This window comes from Euprymna scolopes, chromosome 13, assembly GCF_053919585.1.
Source record: "Euprymna scolopes isolate OS-2025 chromosome 13, ASM5391958v1, whole genome shotgun sequence".
NCBI lineage: Eukaryota > Metazoa > Mollusca > Cephalopoda > Sepiida > Sepiolidae > Euprymna > Euprymna scolopes.
Window position 1 is genome coordinate 884,319 of NC_136494.1, and position 23,182 is coordinate 907,500.

The following is a 23,182-nucleotide window of genomic DNA, read 5'->3' on the forward strand; positions in this document are numbered from 1 at the left end:
CAGTTCTTCTTAGAGCTCTAATAGATCAGCCCAGTTCAAGCTGCTATGCAACCAGTAGAAAAATAAACTGTATTTATGTTAATTCTTTTTTAAGTATAATTGCATAGAAATTGTGGCTTTCTCTATTTTATTAATATTTTCATAGTAGGTCTAAGACTGAGCTCCAATCTCTGGCTTCCCCCTAAAAACATTCGCAGCAAAAGCTTGTCTATTTGAAACCGCTATAAAGAATTTTCATTTCCTCCTCTGTATATTTTAAACTAAATAGAACTTCCAAGAACTTACCATCTATGAAATACAATAATACAGGACTGCTTCTCAGATGACTATAACATGGTCGTTTTCAAATCTAATGTTAACAAATTCTTGTTGAACCGTTCATCTAAATAATCAAGTTCTGACTATCTAACTCAACCTTTCCTCTCATGGTCAATCAATAATTTCATTAATCTGTATCTCTAAGTGGTCTTTCAGCTTCGATAAGCGCTGACGCATTAATAAAAAGAAAATTAATTGACACATAAGAGTTCTCATTAAATCATCGAAATTAAATGATGTTGGTTAGTATCAACATCATTTGCGAATATCAGGCGCTGTATGTGGGATGACGATAACTTCTTGCCAAATCTAACATTGAATTCTCATACGTATACAGTGTTGCTATCTCTAATTTCATCTTCATGGTTGGAATCAACATTTGCATCGAATGACTATAAATGTTTTTTTTTGCAATATCAATTTTAGATATTATTTGCAGGGAGATCTGACGTTGCCCAGGACTGAATGACGATCAACAAATGTTCTACACTTTCAATACTTTCATTGTCATCAAATTCGATAAAATCACCCATTTTTCAATCAAATCGATTGATTGCCTGTTCTAGTTCGGAACACACTGTGGTGTACTGGAAGGAAGTTTCATATGCCTCCTTACAGTGATTTAGTCCATAATACATTTTGATCTACATTGCACTGTAGAGAATCTACTGTTGATTTTATAAAAATATTTTTATATAATGGTTTCAATTAAAGTTTAAAATGCAAAAGTCAAGTATCATGGTTCAATTATGCTCTAAACAGAAACATTCATTTCGAATGTCTCTGTTGATTTTATATGCTGGAGCCTTCTGCTTGCACGGTAATAAAACTTCTCAAATTTACTTGTGATGTTAGGCTGTATGACGGTGTTAACTATGGCCAAAATTGGACTGTTCTTTCTTTAATCGGATATATTTAATAATCAATTTTCGATAATCGAGGTCAGAACACATTCTGAAATGAAATGCTATTATTGAAATTTTGAATGTCAGATAGTATTTCAATGAATGAAAGGATTACTAAAGTGGCCATTATTTTAATATTTTGTTTTATTTTTGTTGTCATTCTTTCTTTATATTTTCCTGAAATAAAAGGTTTATTTTCTTTCTCACAGACCATTGGAAGAAGACCGTAGAATGGGTTGGCCGGAAGATTTTGGAAACCACATCAAAAGAAGAGGCTCAACTGTATGAATGTAAATTGGTATGTCATTCTTGGTACGTTTCTAAATGCTTCTTCAGCTGGTATCATATTTTTGATTGATCTATATGTGTATATTGTATTTAGTTTTTATAAGCTTAGAAAGAAGTTTCATTATCTAATAATTTATTTTTCATAAGGTATTACTGGAATCTAAAAGTAAGGAACATAAATTTTTTTTTTAAATCCTAATATTTTAAAGTTTTAGTTTAAACGTTCAGGTATGAGGTGCCTTCAATAAGTTTCCAGACTTTTTCGTATGATTACTTTTATTGATAGCACACGCATGAAACTCTAGTCCCCTTCGAAGTAATCTCCTCCGGCTGCAATGCACTTGTACTGTTCCATCAACTTCTGGAAGGCCACATGGAAATCCTCTTGTGTGAGCGTGTTAATGACCCTCGTCACAGCCTCTTTCATCTCCTCAGTTGTCTCATAACGACAGCCTCTAAGGTATTCCTTGAGCTTAAAGAATAATCTAAAGTCACAGGGAGCAAAGTCTGGACTATAAGGAAGGCGAGGAACTGTCTTAATACCCATCTTAGTCAAATAGTCTATGACAAATCTTCCGCATCTTCAGTTCCTTGCAAATAAATGTGTGTATAGTTCCCACACTGACACTAAACTGTGCAGTTGTTGCTTCTATAGACACACGATGGTCCTTATCCGTGAAACTCTTTATTTGACCAATCAACTCTGGTATTCTGACTTCCTTACTTCTTCCACATCTCTTATCATCCCTCATAATTCCTTGAATCTCTTATGCCACAAAAACTGATGCCCGATTCATGCAAAATAGCCCAAAAGCAATCTGAAACATTCCATACGTTTCTGTGGCATTTTTTCAAATTTAAGATAGAATTTTATTGCATATCGTTATTTTAAAGTGTCCTCACGTCCAGATTGCAACTTTGAAATTCACCAGCTATGACAATCAGACTTTAGTGGGGTGTATTGCGATTCCTGCTGTGTCTGTTCATTTAAACATGAAATCATAAAAATTGGTCAGTCACCTCATAAGCTGTATAGCAATTACATACTGAATTTCCAAGCATCTACGACAATGTCTGTACAAAACAGTCTGGAAACTTATTGAAGGTAACTCATATAAAATTAATGTAAAATTTGGAAATTGTGAACGTATAACAAATGAAAAAAGATATTTAATTTTAAGTTTTATCAACAAAAACTAACCTCTTCTCTCCTCCGAGCAGTAATTAATCTGTGGGCATAAAAAATGTTTTTACTTAGAGAATTCCATGCATTGAAGAGGGATTTAGCTTTGAATATTGAAAAACCATAAGTTCATCAAACTTTTAACGCCTTTATTTACTAATTTTAATGAGTTGATTATTTAAAAACTTTATTTTAAAGTTATTTATTTGATTTTTATGGAAAATGGTGAACACTGGTTAAAAAATCAATTCCTTAAAATGTTCTTTAAAAAAGCATTTTTTTAAGCATCTGTGTGTGTATAGGGGGTATATTTAAAAAAAAAATAATATAGAAAAATTTGTAGATTAACATCAGATGATCAAATGAAATACTACTTTTTAAACAATTACATGTAAACATTCCGGAAAATTTTGTGTAAATATGGGGAAAAGACGATTATTTTAGAGTTAACGATAGTTTAAGAATCTTTGCTTTTTTTTTTCTTTTCTCATATTTTATGCTTACAATGTAAAATTGTAAGATTGAAACTTACATGCATCGTGGACTCTTCCAGTCCCATATTTCAATGTGAGATAACCCTCTCAGCTGGGCAGTCTCCTAAGACCATAGAATCAGCAGGATTACTAGTAGTGTGGAGCACACAGGACTACCCATAGTCCTCACCACTGAATAGTAAGTTCTGTTTACCCTTTATGCTCTCCTTGTAACCTTTCGATTAATATATCTTTCTGGCACCAAATCCGTGTTCCGTGTTTTCCTTCTATGATCCCAACCTTGGGTCGACATCAAAAATGTAAGAAATTATGTTTGAAGGCTATAACAATGCTGTCTTGTAGAAAAACACTGTTTGAATATGAGACAATATAAAAAGAATAAATGACAATGTTAAAAGATTTCAATACTTTTCAGTTATAAAGTATTTATTTATCAACATGTGTTGAACAAGAATGGTATCAGTGATGTCATGTTCTTTGACTTTTCGAGGTTTACCTCATCTTCAGAAGCCAGAAAAACTATGTACAGCCACTCAGTTAAGACTTTTCTATGAGATTACATTGTCATAGCCTTTAAACATAACACATTACACACAATGCTTCAAGCAAACTACAATATCCTCCTTTGATGTAAAATGCTTTTAAAAATGCTATCTAATCCATAAGAACATAATCAGTATGATCTAGTTACACAGATATTAAGATTAATGAGGAAATGGATACGTTTTTATTAGCAATTGCACCCATGTAATAAATGAGAAGCACCCTCATGACCTCGTGTATATTCCTGTTCTCAGTACTTGACCTCATTTTTATTATTTTTTAACTTTTGTAATTGTTATTTCTAGATGTCCAATGCATATGCTAATCGCACAATATTGTTGTAAAATACTCAAACACAAAATTAAAATCACCACTAGTTTCTCTGTAAAATTTTACTTCAGTAAAGTTCTTTGGTCTTAGTATAGGGCCTTGTTTTTTAATTGCACCCCTAGAGTGACAGATACATAACACAGTGTAGAATATTGAGCTTGTGTACCAACTTAATTTTTTTTTTTCATTTTAGTTGTTATCATGTTTAAATGTCGAGTCATCTAAAATCAATCCTTTTTCTTTAACTGATGATACACGAATACAACAGATGTTTCAGAATTTTGTAGTTGAGGATTCATCATTTATATTATTTTAAAGCGTAGCGCAATGGATAAAAGTGTCATGTTTAATCAGTTCTAAGTGACAGAGTTCTGGAGCTTGAACGTTCAATCCTCATTAAAAGCGATACTAAGAATACAATTGCAAATCACTTGAAACTTTGACTGACAGAACAAAAGCATGCTACTCCCTTAGATTAAACGACAAGATAAACCTGAAGAAGGTCAGAGGTTAGATCTGCCGAAAAATTATGATAAAAACAGTCATAATCGCTCTGACCCCCATCACACTCCAATTGAAATGAATGGCTCACGTCTTGCGGAAGCTCCATGTCTTGACAAGCGTCTGGAACTGACCTTCACTCCTGATCTGAAATGGAACACATACATCAAATCTGTTGCCAAGTCGCTGGAAAAATGGTTGGATTACTCTACAGCTACAGTAGTTATCTTATTGCTGATGCAATCCCCTATTGGTATAAGATCCAGGTACGCCCTAAAATGAAATACTGTTGCCATATCTGGGTAGGATCTGCTCGGCACGCCCTATCCAATCTTGATAGAATTCAATATGTTGCATCCCTGTGCCTGTTTTACAAGTATTTTAATGGAACGTGCTCTGATTAACTCATTGCTCTTCTACCCCATTGACATACATATCCCTGACAAACCTGCTTAGTGACAAAGTCACAACCCTTCACTGTTGAGGTCCCTAAATGCAAGAGCTTTCTACTCTAATAGTTTCTTCTCTCAAACAGCTGGACTTTGGAGTTCCCTTCCTGCTACCTGCTTCTCTCACTGTATCGATATGCAGAAGTTCAATGTAACGTAAATCAACATTTTCTTAATCTTTATTAGTCATCGTCCCAATTAGTAGCTCCTTACGTCCAAGTGGCGATATGCCTTGCTTCGGGTGAATGAGAGTAAAAAAACAAGTGACGAAGATACTAAACTGCTGACACTATAACATAATTGTTTGATGTCATTAGCGTAGAACATATAGTGTCCATTTTTATTCCACCCAAATGGATTCCGTCAGCAAGCAAAAATCTTAAATCATTTGCAATTGTATTTGCACTAAGAATTGAACCTTCAACCTCCAGAAAACAAAATTTTACATAGTATTTATTCATTGCGCCACAGGTCTTTACAAGCACTCCAGATGAGAACAATAGTCCAAATGATCCAAATTATCAATCCTCATCTAAAATACATAGAAAGATAAAATATTTTAATTTTTAAATATGATGTTTTGTCCATATCTTGTCCTTAGAAAATCCTGGAAAATATTCCAAAGAAACTGAAATTTGAGGAATATTTATTAATTAATGTCTAATACCTATTTCAACAAAATAGTAGTTAAGTTTTAATGAAGGCTTTTTTTTTTACCCTTCTTATCCTCCCTTTGCATAATATTAAACTGAACTAAATATATCTTGCATTACCCATCCTTATGCCTAGCAGTTGTATTCCAAACAAAGGAAAGACATAAATATCTGGGTCGGCATTTTTTCTTTTTTAACAAAGGTTTTATTACTTGTTACTGTCCTGTCTCGACATCACTTAAAAAGTCTCTCGTTGCTACATGTCCATCTAACCTAGCTTATGTTTCTCTTTCCTCTGACCGCATACTGGCCACAGCCGACCCATTCTTGTCTTCAACCTTACACATCCATTTTCTTCAACGTCGACTTTGTTTCTGCCTCAAGCCCGTGGTGTCCGTTTTTTCTTTTTAATCAGATGCCAGCATGACCACACTTCCTAATTTGCATATGTGCCTTGGGGGGGGGGGGGCGACTGCTGCTAATCCTCGAAAGCAAGCTATCTTACAGCTGCTGCTGATGTTTTCCCATACGTTCATATGCACTATGTTACGCTCATTCATAATGATCGGTTAATCAATCTAAGTGAATCCGGAACATACAAAATATATAAACATGTACACATACTTAACTTTATATAGACAGAGATAAAATACATGCATACATGATGATTGCAACGTCTTGTCAGACGAGTGCCACTCCTTCAGACATTTAAAATCCATGAGCCCAAATGCCTGAGGGAGTATCTATACAAATATGATGTTACAGAGTCTTAGCTTTGTACGACAGCTAAGTCTCTCTCTCGGTTCAAAATGTTGAGATCCAGCAACAAGCAAGAGCAAGATAGCCAGCAACAAATTAAACTGCAGACCAGCTTAATGCGGGTAATGGTCATCCGCGTTATGGTTTTTTAAATCAGAGATTTGCTTCTCCTAGAAAGGTTGCCTTCACCACGGCTTACAGGAGCCCTCTCCACCCCAATACACATACACACACACACAAATACACACGGTGCTAGTTGGCCGTTGACCCAGAAAAAGAGTTCATTCGCCCTTTGGAAGGTCTTGTTTTTAATCCTTCAGGGAGACTAGCCGCCCTCCTCACCAAACAAGTCTGGTGGGGGAACCAGTTTAGTCGCCGGTGACCCGACCATGAGGCAGGTAGTACTGGGTTACATGGTACCAGTAGCACATGACATGATCTGACATAAAAAAAAAATATGGAACGCTTCACGAATTTGCGTGTCATCCTTGCGCAGGGGCCATGCTAATCTTCTCTGTATTGTTCCAATTTTAGTATATGTACTGCCGAAGCGATACATACATACATACATACATACATACATACATACATACATAAACTTGTGGTAGCTGATCCTTCATATCCATGCAAACACGCATACTTGCCAAAAGAAGATTTGATCTTAGATCAGCAATTACAGTAATTGTAGTCTCTATTCTTCTTTGATCTTCGGTTTCAATTCAAATCGCATCAGTTCTCTTTCTGAGTCATAACAGTTTTCTTGAGCTGTGATCAAATATTTTGCTTTGTTTGTTTAATATCTACAGGTCAACAGTAAGCAAATTATTTGTATGAAAAATACAAATGTCTCATCAAAAATGGATTTAAGATCATATGAGCTCATTCTCTTGTAAACGTTACGACATGCATAGGCAACTTTGACTCATGATTGAGCCAGATTAACTTTTCAGCTTGGACACGGGCCAGAACCCTAATTATAGACTATGAATATGTATTTACACATCCATATATGTTATGGATAGAATAGATATGTTCAACTATTGACTTTTATTCATTTATTAATCTGTAGTTTTCAATATAAAGTCTCTACTTAAATATAAAAGGCACTGTGTGTGTACGTGCGTGTATGTATGTGTGGGTGTACGTGTGTGTGTGTGAGTGAGTGGGAGAGAGTTTCCTATGGACTCTGAAACGGCTGGGACGATTTTTATGAAATTTAACACAAATATACATTATGTCTGAGAGTGTTCTTAGATAGGTTATGTATTGGAATGCCTCTGATAAGTATCGAAAATCGTGGATCAATAATCGATAAATCAAATTGAAGAAAGAACAGTCTGATTTTGAGCAATAAAACCTAACATCACAAGTGCATTTGAAAAGTTTTATCACTGCACACGCAGAAGGGCCCGGGCATATAAAATCAACAGTAGGATCTTTGATAAGATAGGGGTGCATTCAAAATGGATTTTCTGTTTAGAACAATTGAACCATAATACTTGACTTTTACATTTTAAACTTTAATTCAAGCCATTATGTATAGAAATCAACAGTAGGTTCTCTACAGTGCAATTTATTGTGGATGAAGTCACTGTGGGAAGGCATGCGAAGCTTCTTCCCAGTGCACTGTGATGGGTTCACAATTTGAGCAGGTAGTCAATCGATTTGATTGAAAAATGGGAGAGTTCACCGTTTTCGATGCCAATAAATGTCTAGTATGGAACTGGTATGGAACATTCGTTGATTGTCATTCAATTCTGAGCAACGTCGGGTCTCCCTGCTAGTTTATTATATAAAAATGAGAATCAAAAAGCATTTGCAAAAACAAAAACAAATATATTGAAATAACATCTATACATAAATACGACAACGTGTGTGTTATCTTGTGTGTCACGCTTACATCTTTTTTCTTCCGAGTGACTGTCGTTTAATTGTTACTAGCCTGGGTGCCTGGTGTTGTCCGGGTGTTTGGAGGTGTGTGTTGAGAAGGAAAAAAAAGCCGTAGTATGCAGGCAGGCTCGAACCCGTACCACGAAGGAGGAAAGGAACGTGTAAAAAAAAATGACGTGATGTCTTTGCCGTTGCGTTCATTGCGAACCGGAAGTGGTGAAGTGAAGGAATTAATGTTTAAGGATGAAGGAATTAATATTTTTAGCTAATTTTTCGATATTTGTCGTCCGAAGGATCGAGCTTCAAAACGATACCGATTTCGTGAAAATCCGTCGCCTATGTTGAAAGTTTTAGACATACATACATACATACATACATACATACATACATTTGAGCAGACAGGTGAGATTCATATTATAGATGCCCTTTCATTTCTTATCGTGAATAATTTTATCAAGAATTCTTCACAACTTTTGGTTTCGGTTTCGATTCAAACTGATGCACCCAAGATATATTTTTTAATTTTTGAAATCACAAATTTATAATATATAAGAATCGATAGAAAATTGACTCTATAATATATACATAAAAATCTGCACAAACTAAGATATCATATTTAAACGTATTTTACAATCAGGATACACCGGGAATCCCTGCTAGCTTAGATAAATGTCTTTGCAATTTTAACAAAAGAACCCCAATAATATCAGGGCGTCTCCATTTACGCTGAACATTCACAGAATGCCAACATCAATATATTACATATGAAAGAGTCTGCTGTGGAATTTTCATAGGTCCCGCTAGTAATATATTAATCTTATTATTAAAATACATTGCTTTTCATTTGTATCTTTGAAGCACTTTCCAGGGAGTTCCGCACAGGTTATTCAGAAGAGATGCTGTATGCTGATGATTTATATGTACGAGTAAAACAATGAACGACCTAATGCAATTTTGAATTTTTGAGATGAGATATGAATGTTTTGATTGTTTGGACAATTATTCATATCTTGGCTGTTATTGGCACAACGTTTCCGTCGATGAAACCTACGACCTTCGTCAGGTGTAAACTCTATGTCTTTTCTTCAACTAAAGAAAAGGGGCTTAACTCTGTATTACAAGAAACCGGACCTTGGGTTTGAGGGTGTGTCCGTAAATTATAAAAAAGAAGTAAATTTTCAGGGGTCACTGGGGTACTGCCGCTAGTCTCTCTCTCTTTTAGACAGGGACATGAAAGATGCCCATAATATCATCATCATCATCATCATCATCATCATCATGCAATCAACTGCAATTAATGTTGCCTTTATCTGATACTCTTCTAACAATAACATCATCGAATACATCCTGCACCACTTTGCCAATATCCTCGAGGGGCTTTTTCTCTTGATAAGTGCTGACACATTTCCAAATAAAACCAAGAGTAGTTTAATATATTTATACACGTTTTTCTTTTATTTTTCAAATATTTTTAAATACGCCCAATTACATTTCTTTACGTTTTATATATATATATATATATATATATATATATATATATATATATATATATATATATATATATATATATATATATAAATTCAGATTTAAGGTGTTCAAAAGTAGGGACTAATGAATACAACGAGGTTGTTAGATAGTGCTCGATAAAAAGAGCAAAATATTTTTTTATTATTTGAGGGTAAACAGTCACATTTGGTTGTTACAAACAGTCATCTGTTTCAGTCAATGACACTTCGTCAGGGGACCCTGAACAATTCGACGCCATTGAAAAAAAGAAAAGCTGCTTCCGGTTGCGCATGCGTACATAAAAAATAATCAACGCGACAATAAAACGTATTGTTTTACTGTGTACGTTTTCAGCGTTCCAATTGCTTCTTTTTTGCGTTTAAATTATCCAAATAAACAATTGTTAATACTTTCTGCATTTTTTTGCATCGTTCATTTCTGTATTACGTTTAAGTTATTTTAACTCAATTTTCTTAGAAATAAATCTACTTTAACCTGTTGACAATCATGACTTTAAGTATTATGGTATCTGTTCAGTGCACATTTACCTACAAGTATGGCAAACCACTTATAATTCAATGGCTGTAAGTTTTTTTTTCCAAAAATAAACAATCATAAACAGAACGACTCATAGAAATCTATCTATATTCTTTTTTCATTTTAATATACTTTCATAGAAATGTTTCTGTTATGTAAAAAAAAACTATTTTCTTCACGTCACAACTGCCACGCTCATACATTTTAATTCCATAGCTAATATAACATACTGGCCCAACGGGTTACGGGTTGTCTAGTATATGAATATAAATCAGGTTACGAATATTTTTATTTGTCATTTTTAAATATACTATTCAGATGAAACAAACAAAAAATCGTGGAACATAATCGCTAAATTGATTAACGTCGTCCATTTCCTATGACAAGTCATGACATTAACCATAAGCAATGGCTCAGTAAGTTAATATGCATGATTAGCAAAATAAAAAAAGAAAGAAAGAAAAAAAAACAGATGCTCTATGTAGCACGGTCTACATCCGGCATAAGTACCCAGAAAAAATAAAGTGAACTCTCTTTGCTGGAATCAGAATTTAATTCACCAATTCCATTCCTTGTACGCCATTAAGTGTGAGACTCCCGCCTTCTATTCCTCCTCGTGATTGATTCCTTTGTAATAATAAGACAGATTGTGAAGTTCTACAAAGAATCGAGCAATCATTCAAAGGCAAGTGAATCGAGGGTGGAGCGAGGGGGTAGTTTGAGCTTTACAAATATCAGTGGCGGTGGTGGTAGCGGCGACGGAACAGCCTTAATCGACTACTTAAGCTACGCAAGCTGTACTTATTGACCTTTGCATAGCAGTTCTAAATAACAACTTGGATAGGAATAAGGTGTTTCTTAAATGCCATTTACTAACTGACCATTCTAGCCGACATTCTTTTCCCAACGGACTTTCGACCATTTTCCTTTCGGTCCATAGAGCAACGCCAATCTCGGCAACATACGAGAGACGTTCTAAAAGTAATCTTGTTATTATTTTATTCCGCCCAAATGTAGAAAAAAAAATGTACTAAATTTAAAAATGCATACATTTTTTTTGTGAAATATGGAAGGGAGGGATGTTACATGATAAGGGTTGTTCCCTTTTCATGTAAGTATAAAAATAGAGAGATTTAGTTAAAATGAAAATGAAATAGCAATAGACGAAATTCGAACCTCGTAATTTAGGTTTAGAAATAGATTACGTGTGAGAATTAGAAAATGGAATGTTAAACAGCTTAGAGATAAAATAGTTTCAAGAAAAGAATGTGCACTGTCAATTTTGTTATGAAAATTCAATTGAAAGAACGCAGCTACAAGATAATTTAATAAACATGTTTTTAACATATTGGAAATATAGGTTACTGAGTATAGGTTAAAATTCCTTTTGTAAACAAAGGAAAAAGTTTTGGACACGCATGTCCAGAACACGTGAAAAGAAGACACATGTTTTAACATGTGTATGACGTCATAGAAAAATGGGAAGTTCTAGATATAGATAGAAAAACTTTAGAGTTAAGCAGACAGAAGCAGGGGGAGAAACTCAGAGGGAGTTTGAGAACGACAGACGATAGTCTGCAGTTTGGAATTCGAACGTCTAGAAGCGAGACGGTCACTTTGAAACTTAATATGTGAAGCTTTGAATTCTTGATGAGAAAACCACGGCCGGTTGTGAGAAGAAATCAACCCATCATGTGTTTTATAAACGTCGTCTTTGTGTTTGTGATTCTACCAAAAGGTAAAGTGAATTGTTATTATATGTCTGTGTTATAAAATCTCATGACACACACATCTCATATCTACACTAAGACTGTCTGAACACTATCTCCTCACTCAAAGAGCTTCCATTACAATTCTAAGTAACGAACATTTTTAATATATATGAATCTTCATAACAGAAACAACGACATTCTTTATAACACGAACAACATCCCTCTCTCAACAACATCTCTCTGAGTCTCACAGCACCCCTCTTAATAAAACGAACAATCACTCAACAACATAACTTTTAATAAGACTCTCTTTTAATGAAACCTCTATATAACAGTAAGACTCTTAGAAAACAGCCACTGTCACGGAACTGCGTCAGAAACAAACACGTTACTGAATTCCTGGAAAAAGTGCATTGAGAATGGTGGTGACTATGTAGAAAAATAAATTCTGGATCACAGCATGCCGCTTGTTTTAATGATGCCTCTCCTGTCTTCGTAGGTCTTCAACTTTTCGAGTTCAAACAAAATAGAAGGCTTTACTTTTAAAACGACTCTCGTATGACAAAGCGCGCTCCAGCCGCCCATGCACAGCCATTGTGTCTCGTTGGCAAAAGTGCATTGAGAATGGTGGTAACTATGTAGAAAAATAAATATTGGAGCACAAAAGAGCGCTCGTTTTAATCGTACCACTCCAGTCTTCATAGCTCTTCGACGTTTTAGTAACACTACCAATTTTTTAACTCAAAGTTAAAAAATTGGTAGTGTTACTTTTAGGACGTCCTTGTAGTTTTCCCGAGTAAGAATGGAGAGAGGAACGTTGTTTCAATTGATATGAATTAGAATAAAAAGAAATACTTGCTGTTGGAACTCTTCTGTAATGAGATAATAAACGAGACTCTACAATTGACAAAAGGCTGATCGGAGGAAAAGATTTCAGTGATCCGAGTCGGATCTGAATTGTTCAGAGCTGCTCGAATCAAACTTCCATTCTTCTTTACTTCTTGTCATCCATTTCTCTTTTTTCTTCTTCTTCTTATTTTGCTTTAATCGTTTAATCATTGCTGAAAATAATTCTTTTGAATGAAACAATTGGAAATAGCTTTTTTTTAGTTGAGACAACAAACCGAAAAAGTGGCAAAGAAACCAATATATAACAAATAAATAAGTTACTCTTCTATCTACCTGGATAAGTTTTGTATTTTAATCTAATTTAAAGTGTTTTTTAATTAACAACACAGATAGTGCCGAGTTACTAAGTTACAACGATAACAAGATGGCCGACATGAGGTGGTTATCTTTGTAGTCTCAAAGATCGCTCAAAAAATCGAAAATGAAACACAATACTGATAGAAATCCACCCAATAAATGTAACTGCCACTTTTCCTGTCTCAGTTTTCAAAAATGTTTATGATTTTTAGTCGCGTGCAAGCGACTCTATAAGTCACTCCGTCGGTCCATCGGTAGTTCGGTCGGTCTGTCGGTAGTTCGGTCGTCTGGCGGTCTGTCCGTAATACTTTTGTGTTTGGCCTTTTTGGTTAAGGTCAAAGGTCTGTTGTTAATAGATGCTGTTCTTAGCTTTTTAAGCTTTTCTTGGCCAAGATCAAAGTGTAGTATATATTCCGGCAGATACTGCAAGTGAAGACCATATGTGGGGCAAACCCACATATAAGACCTTGGTCAATGTAGGGGCAACCCTTCATACCAATTGTCACTATCCAGCTCCCCTACTCCCCGGGAAGTTAGTCCCCATTTTCCCTTCACTCCCCACTTTAAAAATCGGTCTCGTGCCTTATGTGCTCGGTGGGGGGAGCAAATAAATACCGCTTTTCTTGGCCTTTTGGCCAAGATCAAAGTGTAGTATCTGCCGGAACAGATACTGCAAGCAAAGACCATATGTGGGGGCAGCCCCACATATAAGACTTTGGTCAGTGTAGGGGCAACCCTTCATATCAATTGTCACTATCCAGCTCCCCTACTCCCCGGGAAGTTGGTCCCCATTTCCTCTTCACTCCTCACATAAAAAATCGGCCTTGTGCCTAATTTGCTCGGTGGGGGAGCAAATAAATACCGCTTTTCTTGCCTTTTGGCTAAGATCAAAGTGTAGTATCTGTTCTTACTACATGCTGTACTTATGGTTGTAACTTTGTGATATAAAGTGGGGGATCACTTTTCTGTATTAATTAAATGTAAAATGATCACCCACTTTACAACGAATCAATCTCAAAGCTATTCAAGTCATTCTCCAGATCATTCAAGTTGTTTTTGAAGGATTCCAGTTATTTTTTAAGCATTCGTCATTCTTAAGGTCATTCAATTCATCCTTAAGTTCACTAAAGTCATTCTAAGTCATTTACTTTTTATTTATTTAAGTCATTTCAGCCCATTTTTCGGTCATTTTAGTTTATTTTTAAGAATTTCATATCAATCTTACATTCACGCATTCATTCATTACACGAGAGCACGCGACTAATGGCTATCAGCCTTGTTTTTATCAACTCCAATCGACTAAAGCAATTTCCGCTATATGGTTTTCAAAAGCCGCTTTGAAGTCTATGAAGTGAAGTGTGAAACTTTTAAAATATCCTTTTTCATTATCTATCGTATTCTAAAAATGTCATCAAGCGTTCCTCTGCGAAACTCTCTTTTGCGTTCTTATTTTCTGGAACAGAATCTTTATGAAAAAAAATTGACAAAAAATTGATAGAAATGCAATTGGATGATGATAATTGCTTGAATAGGGTGTATAAGCATCCAGGATTAATCATCATCGTCATCATCATTATCATCATTAGCAGTAGTAGGGAGATGACGGCGGCTATATGATTAACCACAGAGTGGAAATCTAGGGGTGCCAAGTTCGAATCCAGTTCATTCTTCAAAAACACGTTCACTTAAGGATGTTGGCAACCTTCAAATGATCTCTCTAGTAAGTACCCGATGTTTTTCCAGAAAAAAATCTAACTAGGAAGATATCGGGGAATTAAATGTCAACAGTTATCATCTTATTGATATGAAAAGAAAAATGCTAATCATGTATCATCATCATCATCATCATCATCATCATCATCATCATCATCGTCCTCGACATCGTCATAATCATTGTCGTCATCATAATCATTGTCGCCATTATCATCATCATCGTCGTCATCATTATCATCATTGTAATCATTATCATCATCGCCGTCGTCATCATCATCATTATCATCATTATCATCATAATCATTCTCATCATCTTCATCATCATCATCATCATCATCATCATCATCATCATCATCATCATCATCATCATCATCATCATCATCATTATTACAGGGCAGATTTTACTTCTATAAATCAGTACGCTAGTGTTTCAATAAATTTAAAACTACCGCTGGTCTCTCTCTCTCTTTTAGACAGTGTCCAAAAAAGAGTCTCAAATCTAATAAATGCTACACTATCGGCCAAGCTCAAACCTCTGTCCCATCGCCACAATGTTTCATCCCCGCGCTTGTTTTATAAATACTTTAATGGAATTTGTTCTGATGAACTCATAGAACTTCTGCCTCCTTGACGTAATCTGTTGTATAATAAGGGGACAGGCTGTGAAGAAATCGGAGAGGCAAGCCAAGAACGTGATGAGAGGGTCACGTTTTAAGCATGGCAATATGGAATGTTGGACACGAGCGTCACCTGAGCTAGTGACACACATAATTGGAATGCGGTGATGTTTCAAGGCCAAACAAACAAAAGGAAATTGGCCTACAATCGAAAACAACGGTTGTGGATTATTGGGACAATTATGCTTTGAATTAATCAAAAATAATAACATCAACAAATATTTTATGACCAGATCGGAATGCAGCTGACATTCGCAGCTGGGGCTAGAGAAACGTGACCGATACCAATATAAACAAAGATGTTTTGGTTTTAAAAAGAGAGTAGCCGGCCGACGCGGTGAGAACAAGTCTGTCATCTGTCAACACCCCCGCCACGCAACCTATCTCTACCAACACCTCTCTCCTCGCTAGTGGAGTCAGTGACAACCGACACCAAAGTGTAAAGAAAGATTGTTTAAAATAAACTGGAATTCTTTTGTAAACAGTCGAGTCTTTTAGTTGTCATTCCAAATATACACTCGTCGGTAAACTTGTCCGGCGATCATTTGTCCACGCAGTTATATACTGAGTGCACACAACGCAACACATCAACAAGCAGCAATATTCCACCCCATCACTATTGGGACACTTATATACCGGAAAAACTTCTACTCTAATAGTTTCTTCTCTTGGACTACTAGACTGTGTAATTCCCTTCCTGTTTCCTGCGTCTCTAACTATACTGACATGCAAAAGTTTCAAGTTTAAGTAAACAGTATCTCGCGGCTCAACCCCCCCCCCGTTAGACATAATCCCAAATAGTAGTCTCTGATATTCAAGTTGAAATGCGCCTTTTTTTGGAGTGAAACAAAGTAAAATTTTGTTTATTTTTAATTAAAAGTAGACATTGAATAGAATTGAATCTTTTTTCTAAACACGGATTAATATTTCCCATATTTTACTGATTAAACAATTTCATCAAATCAAAGCAAAACAGGTTCATTGGCAAAAATTAGCGACGTAATCACGAACTATTTGGACGTCTGCACACTGACCACCGCTTCTGGCAGCTTGTTTCACTGTACCGTGGCAGAAACCGTGGCAGAAACCTCATACATCGAAATTCGATGAATCGGCAGTGATATACAAACTGCCATTAGCGTATTAAGCGACGCTCTTTGTGTAAACAAATCGAACGGAGGCATTTGGACGATGCCAAAACATCGTTAATTCATTACCTACACAGCAGCGGCCATATAGCGAAGCCTTTACTGTCATTTGGGCGGTCGGGTTTCGATTCTGGCTTGAGGCAGTTGTCTGTCTAGCCACATTGATGAGCTGTGAAACAGCGACACAGTACTATATGTGGATGACATATATATATATATATATATATATATATATATATATATATATATATATATATAATTGAATTCTTCCATCGATTTATATATATATTAGACACGTCACTGATGAGATGCAGTACATCGAAACCCACTTTGGGTCTGGCGTTGTCCGTTGTCGATGCAATTGCTCGATTCTATCTAATTCTGAGTTCTATCTTTATCGTGAAAGATGTATGTGAACGGGTATATATATATATATATATATATATATATATATATATATATATTTCTATATTTCGACATATATATATATATATATATATATATATATATTCACTATCCATTATATATATATATATATATACACTATCCATTATATATATATATATATATATATATATATATATATATATAATGGATAGTGTATATATATATATATATATAATGGATAGTGAATATATATATATATATATATATATATATATATATATATATATATACAGTAGGACACCGGGATGCGGCATTAAAAATTAGTAACAAAATACAGTACAGTATATAATACACATCTATATAATCAAATAACATTATAAATAACACCGTAAGGCGGGGCAAATACTGTAACCAGGGGCCGGAAAATATCGTATTCAACATTGTAACCTGCAAAAACTGTATCCTAGGGCCACCGTATCCCGGGGTTCTACTGTATATCCATTATTTTCTTGCTTCACTAAAACATAATTTTTAAACGCAAGTTATATCAAATGTTGGTGTGGTTCTTGACACTTTCCAAGATTCTATCGTCGTCTAAAATGTGCCAGGAACCACACCAGAAATCTAGCTCTAAGTATTCTTTTTAAATGTATAACTTACATCGTTAGTATAAATTAGTACCGACATTAAATGAAACCACTTTTAATTTTTCCGTGACTTTTAAGAGTAATGTCAATTACTTCCTACTTTCTACTTCCGTTTTAAGAATCTATTTGATAATTTTCTCTAATAAGTTAATGAACTACATTTTGTTTTTTAGGATATTTTTTAACTTGTTTTGAATGATCAAAAATATTTTAAGACCCTAACCCGAACAATCCAACACAAACCACTTTTCTATTGGTGTTGTACCGAATATATAGTAGTGTTTCCAAAAGTTAAAAAATACATGAGTTGAGTGCCATCAGCTAGAATCGAAACCAAAACATTTAGCGCTCCAGCGTTATTCGTTACCACCAGAGCTAAGTCCATAAACGTGTAAAAGCTTTTAAAATACAGTTGATAAAGGCATAAATGTATATTTGCGTATGCGTAACAGTAACAAGTTTTATCGATTTACGCCTGCTGAGTTCTATTTTTTTTATTTTGACAACTTAGCTATTTCTACATAAAAGGCTAAAATGGAATTTGTTCCATAACCCTAAATTCATTATATATCATGTTTCAAGTCAGTAAACTAAAAATTGACAGTATAGTTGGATACGGACCATTCTGCACACAGACAGACAAGGTTACTTATATATATTTCTGTAGAAATATATTTTTTATATATATACCAATCCTTATTTAAGAAGCTCAATGTAATTACAGAGTAATATAGTGAATAAATGACAAAAGACTATATTCCAAAGTTCATGATGTTAACCATCATAAAATTTATTCCTTTAATTTAGTTGATATTCACAATTCTTGACAGTGTCTATTTCATTGCGCAAAATCAACCACTTAATTATTATATCAATCAGTGAATCTATTATGCCCTTAACTCATCAGAAGAAATAGCAACAATCCTTCAAAAGGAAATAAACTGCGTTTTGACATGATTAACACCCGAAAATTGGAAGAGAAGCTTTAAAAATTTTATAATATGTTTCCATTACGTCATTCTTAATCTTATGAGTTAAGGGCATAATAAATTCACTGATTGATATAATAATTAAGTGATTGATTTTGCGCTACGAAACATATATATATATATATATATATATATATATATATATATATATATATATATATATATATATATATATATATATATACTTTTATGTTTTTTCTTGTAAATATTCCAAGTGATGTTTTTCCAGTTATAGCAGGAAAAACAATAATATAATACAAATAATACAATACGAAATATATTACATTTGTCTGGTGCTCAGTAATATTCAGAGTATATATATATATATATATATATATATATATATATATATATATATATATATATATATTTAAAGTTCAATTCACCATTTCTGAAAACACATTATTTTCTCACAAGAGTATATGTTACAGATCTGTTTCGTTAGCAATCTTCAACAAACAAAAAAATGTGATAACTATATTTTTGAATGTAGCAAATTCTTTATAGAATTGTCTGAAGAATTTGCTACATTCAAAAATACAGTAATAACATTATTTTTACTGTTTGTTGAAGATTGCTAACGAAACAGATCTGTAACATATACTCTTCTGAGAAAATAAAAGAACACGTGTTTTCAAAAATTGTGAATTGAACTTTAAAAAATGCATATAAAATAGAACCTCAGGATATGCTGACCCTAGGATAATTTTTTTAAGTTACGAGGTGGGATACGATGTTTTTCGGCCCCTGGTTACGGTATTTTCCCCGCCTTACGGTGTTATTTGGAATGCTATTTATATATACTAGCAGGCTGCCCGGCATTGCCCGGTCGTAAAATACGCGTAAATATGATATTTTGATTATTTTGATTATGACCCCTTAAAATTTATTGTTTTGTGCTCAAATCAAATTATAAAGTTAGATCCATGTCCAAGTAACCGACATCTAAAATTTCAAGTCTTTAGACCCAAAATTAGTGGAGGAGTTTGGTAGAGTTCTCAAAGGTCAAATCGTTGAACTTTGACCCCTTAACAGTCAAATTTCTGGCCGAAAACCGATCATAAAGATTTTCCCAAATCTTAGTACCCTACATATCAAATTTCGAGTGCGTAGACTGAAAATTAACAGAGTTATTGCGTAGGGAAATGTACACACACACACACACACACGTTCACTTTTATAGATATACTAGCATGGGTGCCCGGCGTTGCCCGGGTGTTTGGAGGTGTATGCTGAACAAAAAAAAAAGCCATCAATTTTTTAAAACTTTGACTCCTATTATGACCCCTTAAAATTTATTGTTTTGGGCTCAAATCAAATTATAAAGTTAGATCCATGTCCAAGTAACCGACATCTAAAATTTCAAGTCTTTAGACCCAAAATTAGTGGAGGAGTTTGGTAGAGTTCTCAAAGGTCAAATCGTTGAACTTTGACCCCTTAACAGCCAAATTTCTGGCCGAAAACCGATCACATAGATTTTCCCAAATCTCAGTACTCTGTATATCAAATTTCGAGTTTGTAGACTTAAAATTGTCAGAGTTAATGCGTAGGGAAATATACACAGCAGACACACACACACACTACATATACACACATACAGACAGACACGTTCACTTTATATATATATATACATATATATATATATATATATATATATATATATGTGTGTGTGTGTGTGTGTGTGTGTTTGTGTGTGTGGAAATATTCTTTATCCAATTATAGTTCCTTCTTATGTATACAACTCTTATTTAAGAAGCTCAATGTTATTACAGAGCATATAATGAATGAATGACAAAAGTCTACATTCCAAATATCATGATGATGACCGTCTTACAATTTATTCCTTTAATTCAGTTTAAACAATTCTTGACAGTTTCTGTTTCGTAGCACAAAATCAATCACTTAATTATTATATCAATCAGTGAATGTATTTTGCCCTAAACTCATCAGAAGAATTAATAACAATTAATCCACTACAAGGAAATAAAATGCGTTTGGACATGATTAAAAAATCTTTCATTACCAGATTTTGAACATATAATATATATATATTTTTTTAATTATTTGTTTATTACATTTTAACCCCAAACAAAGCACATTGCCACTTTGATGTAGGGGACTACTATCAGGAACAATAACAACTGGGGTACTATGTAGGGATTTGGGCAGCAAGATGTCGATTCACGTTACACTTGAACTTCTGCACGTCAGTACAGTTGAGGAAGCAGGGACCTGGAATGGAATTCCAGAGTCTAGCGGTTCTGGAGAAGAAACTACTGGAGTAGAAAGATATTTTACATCTAGGGATCTCTATTCTGTGGAGGTGGGACTTAGCTGCCTGTCGGGTTTGTCGAGGGTGTTTATGTCGTGGGGGCACGTGCTTGCAGTTTGTCAGAACATTCACCATTAAAATACTTGTAGAACAGGCAGAGGGATGCAACATTTCGTCGATGGGACAGAGGCTGAAGCTTAGATGCCAGTTCAGGGCCTATCAGATTGGCGACTCTCCTTTGAACCTTGTCTAGGAGCGAGAGACTAGCAGCAGATGCACCAGTCCAAATATGGCAGCAATACTTCATAAATGGGCGAATGGTGGCCTTATAGAGGTACAGGATACTCTCGAGTGTTAGTAGTTTTCTAGCACGGTAGAGAGAGCCTACCTCCTTTACAGCGGCTCTGGCAATGCTTTCAATGTAATTATTCCAGCTCATGTTTCCTGTGAAAATTAGACCAAGGAGTTTGAAAGATGTACTCTCAGATAAAGAGTCGTTGGCCATTGCTATAGGTGGTAGAGAAGGTTTCTTGTAATTATTGAATGAAACCAGTTTTTTCCTGGCGGCATTGAACGTGACCATCCATTTTTGTTCCCATTCCACTACAGATTGGAGGTCATCCTCTAGTGTTTTGCCATTTCTTTAGATATGTGTTCATTTTTTTTCCTGTTGTGCCTGTTATAGAGTGTGGTGTCATCAGCATATATACCCATCTCAGAGGCATTTTTGTCTGGGAAGTCATTTATGAATATCAGGAACAGCAGAGGTCCAAGGATAGACCCTTGGGGCACTCCCGCATTTATATCATATTGTTTAGATGTACGACCGTCGAGGACAACCTGGATTTTTCTCTTACCTAAGAAGGATTTAATTATGTTAAGTATTCTACCAGTGATACCGTATGATTTAATTTTCCTGTCAAAAGCCTTAGATATATCTAGAGCTACCGCTCTGCCTTCCCCCACTTTCTCCAGTGAATGGTATATACGTTCAGAGATTACAGTTAGGATGTCTGCTGTGGAACGGGCTTGTCTAAATCAATATTGTTGGTCAGTCAGAAGTTTAGCATCTATAAGGTGATGGACTAGAGCATGGTTTATTATTGTCTCAAATATTTTGGCAAAAAAATTGGGAGGAGGCTAATGGGGCGATAATTTGCTGGGTCAGTTCTTTCGCCAGAAATCTTGAATACTGGTACCACAGAAGCAGTTCTCCAACAACATGGAAAGCAAGATTCATTAAGGGATTTTTTGTAGGGTTTGGAGAGAACTGGAGCTACTTCGGCTGAGCACTTTTTAATAGCACAGCTGGGATGAGATCGGGTCCACGTGCTTTTGAAGTGTCAAGGTTTTTTATGATAGCATGCACCTGAGCAGGGGTGATTTTCAGATTGTCTAGCGTAGCGTCTGTTCGCATAGGAAAGTCAGGTAGAGGGTGGTTGAAAGGGTCCAGTGTGGAGTTTGAGGAAAACCAACTGGCAAGCATGTTAGCCTTCTCGGTTGCTGAGCAAACAACCTCATGATTGTTGGTTAGTGGGGGAATTGTTGGTTAGTGGGGGAATTGTTGATTGCCCATTATTTCCAGAAGTCACGAGTTCCTAATTGTTGTATTTCGATGCGTTTTTTAGTGATTTCAGTCTGTCGCTATTTCTTTCTTAACGTTACTTCTAGCTTCTATATACTTCTGTCTGTTTGAACCGGACTTATGTCGGTTAACTCTGCGGTATGCATACTGCCTTTGAGCAATGGCAGTTGCGCAAGTAGAAGTAAACTATTGGGGAGAGTGGGGCTTGCTATAAAATTTCCGCATGGGAATATGTGCTTCAATTGCAGCTTTGAACCATTCAGTGGTCTCATTTGCGTACTGTTCAGCAGGAAGAGAAAAAATATTTCCCCATGGGGCATCTCTGATAAGATCTCTGATGGCTTCCCACACAGCCTTTTTATAATATCTCGCTGTTTTGAGCACTGGCTCTTCAGTTTTAGCTCTAGAGTTTAGGGCGATTTCAACCATTATCACTGCATGATCAGCGTTCCCAAGTGGGCTGTCGGCATTCATTATACAATCATCTGGA

General features: G+C 35.2%; 1 protein-coding gene, 1 non-coding gene and 1 pseudogene across 4 annotated transcripts in view; 2 read left to right on the top strand and 1 right to left on the bottom strand.

Annotated features, from left to right (window-relative positions):
* The window catches only part of LOC145291913 (beta-1,4-galactosyltransferase 3-like), a 367,549-nt gene that overhangs the window by 142,945 nt on the left and 201,422 nt on the right, over window positions 1–23,182 (top strand). For 2 of the 3 annotated variants that reach the window (XM_080137751.1, XM_080137750.1), the window contains exon 2: window positions 1,433–1,535. In XM_080137751.1, the coding sequence (XP_079993877.1) occupies window positions 1,524–1,535 (12 nt within the window). In that variant the 5' untranslated portion in view covers window positions 1,433–1,523. The remainder of the gene's footprint in view (window positions 1–1,432; window positions 1,536–23,182) is intronic. The other variant, XM_080137752.1, reaches the window with a different exon arrangement.
* On the bottom strand, window positions 6,875–6,984 carry LOC145292637 (U6 spliceosomal RNA). The gene has a single exon (XR_013869599.1). It is a non-coding gene; the product is annotated as a U6 spliceosomal RNA (small nuclear RNA).
* Window positions 14,135–14,308, top strand: LOC145292488 (U2 spliceosomal RNA; annotated as a pseudogene).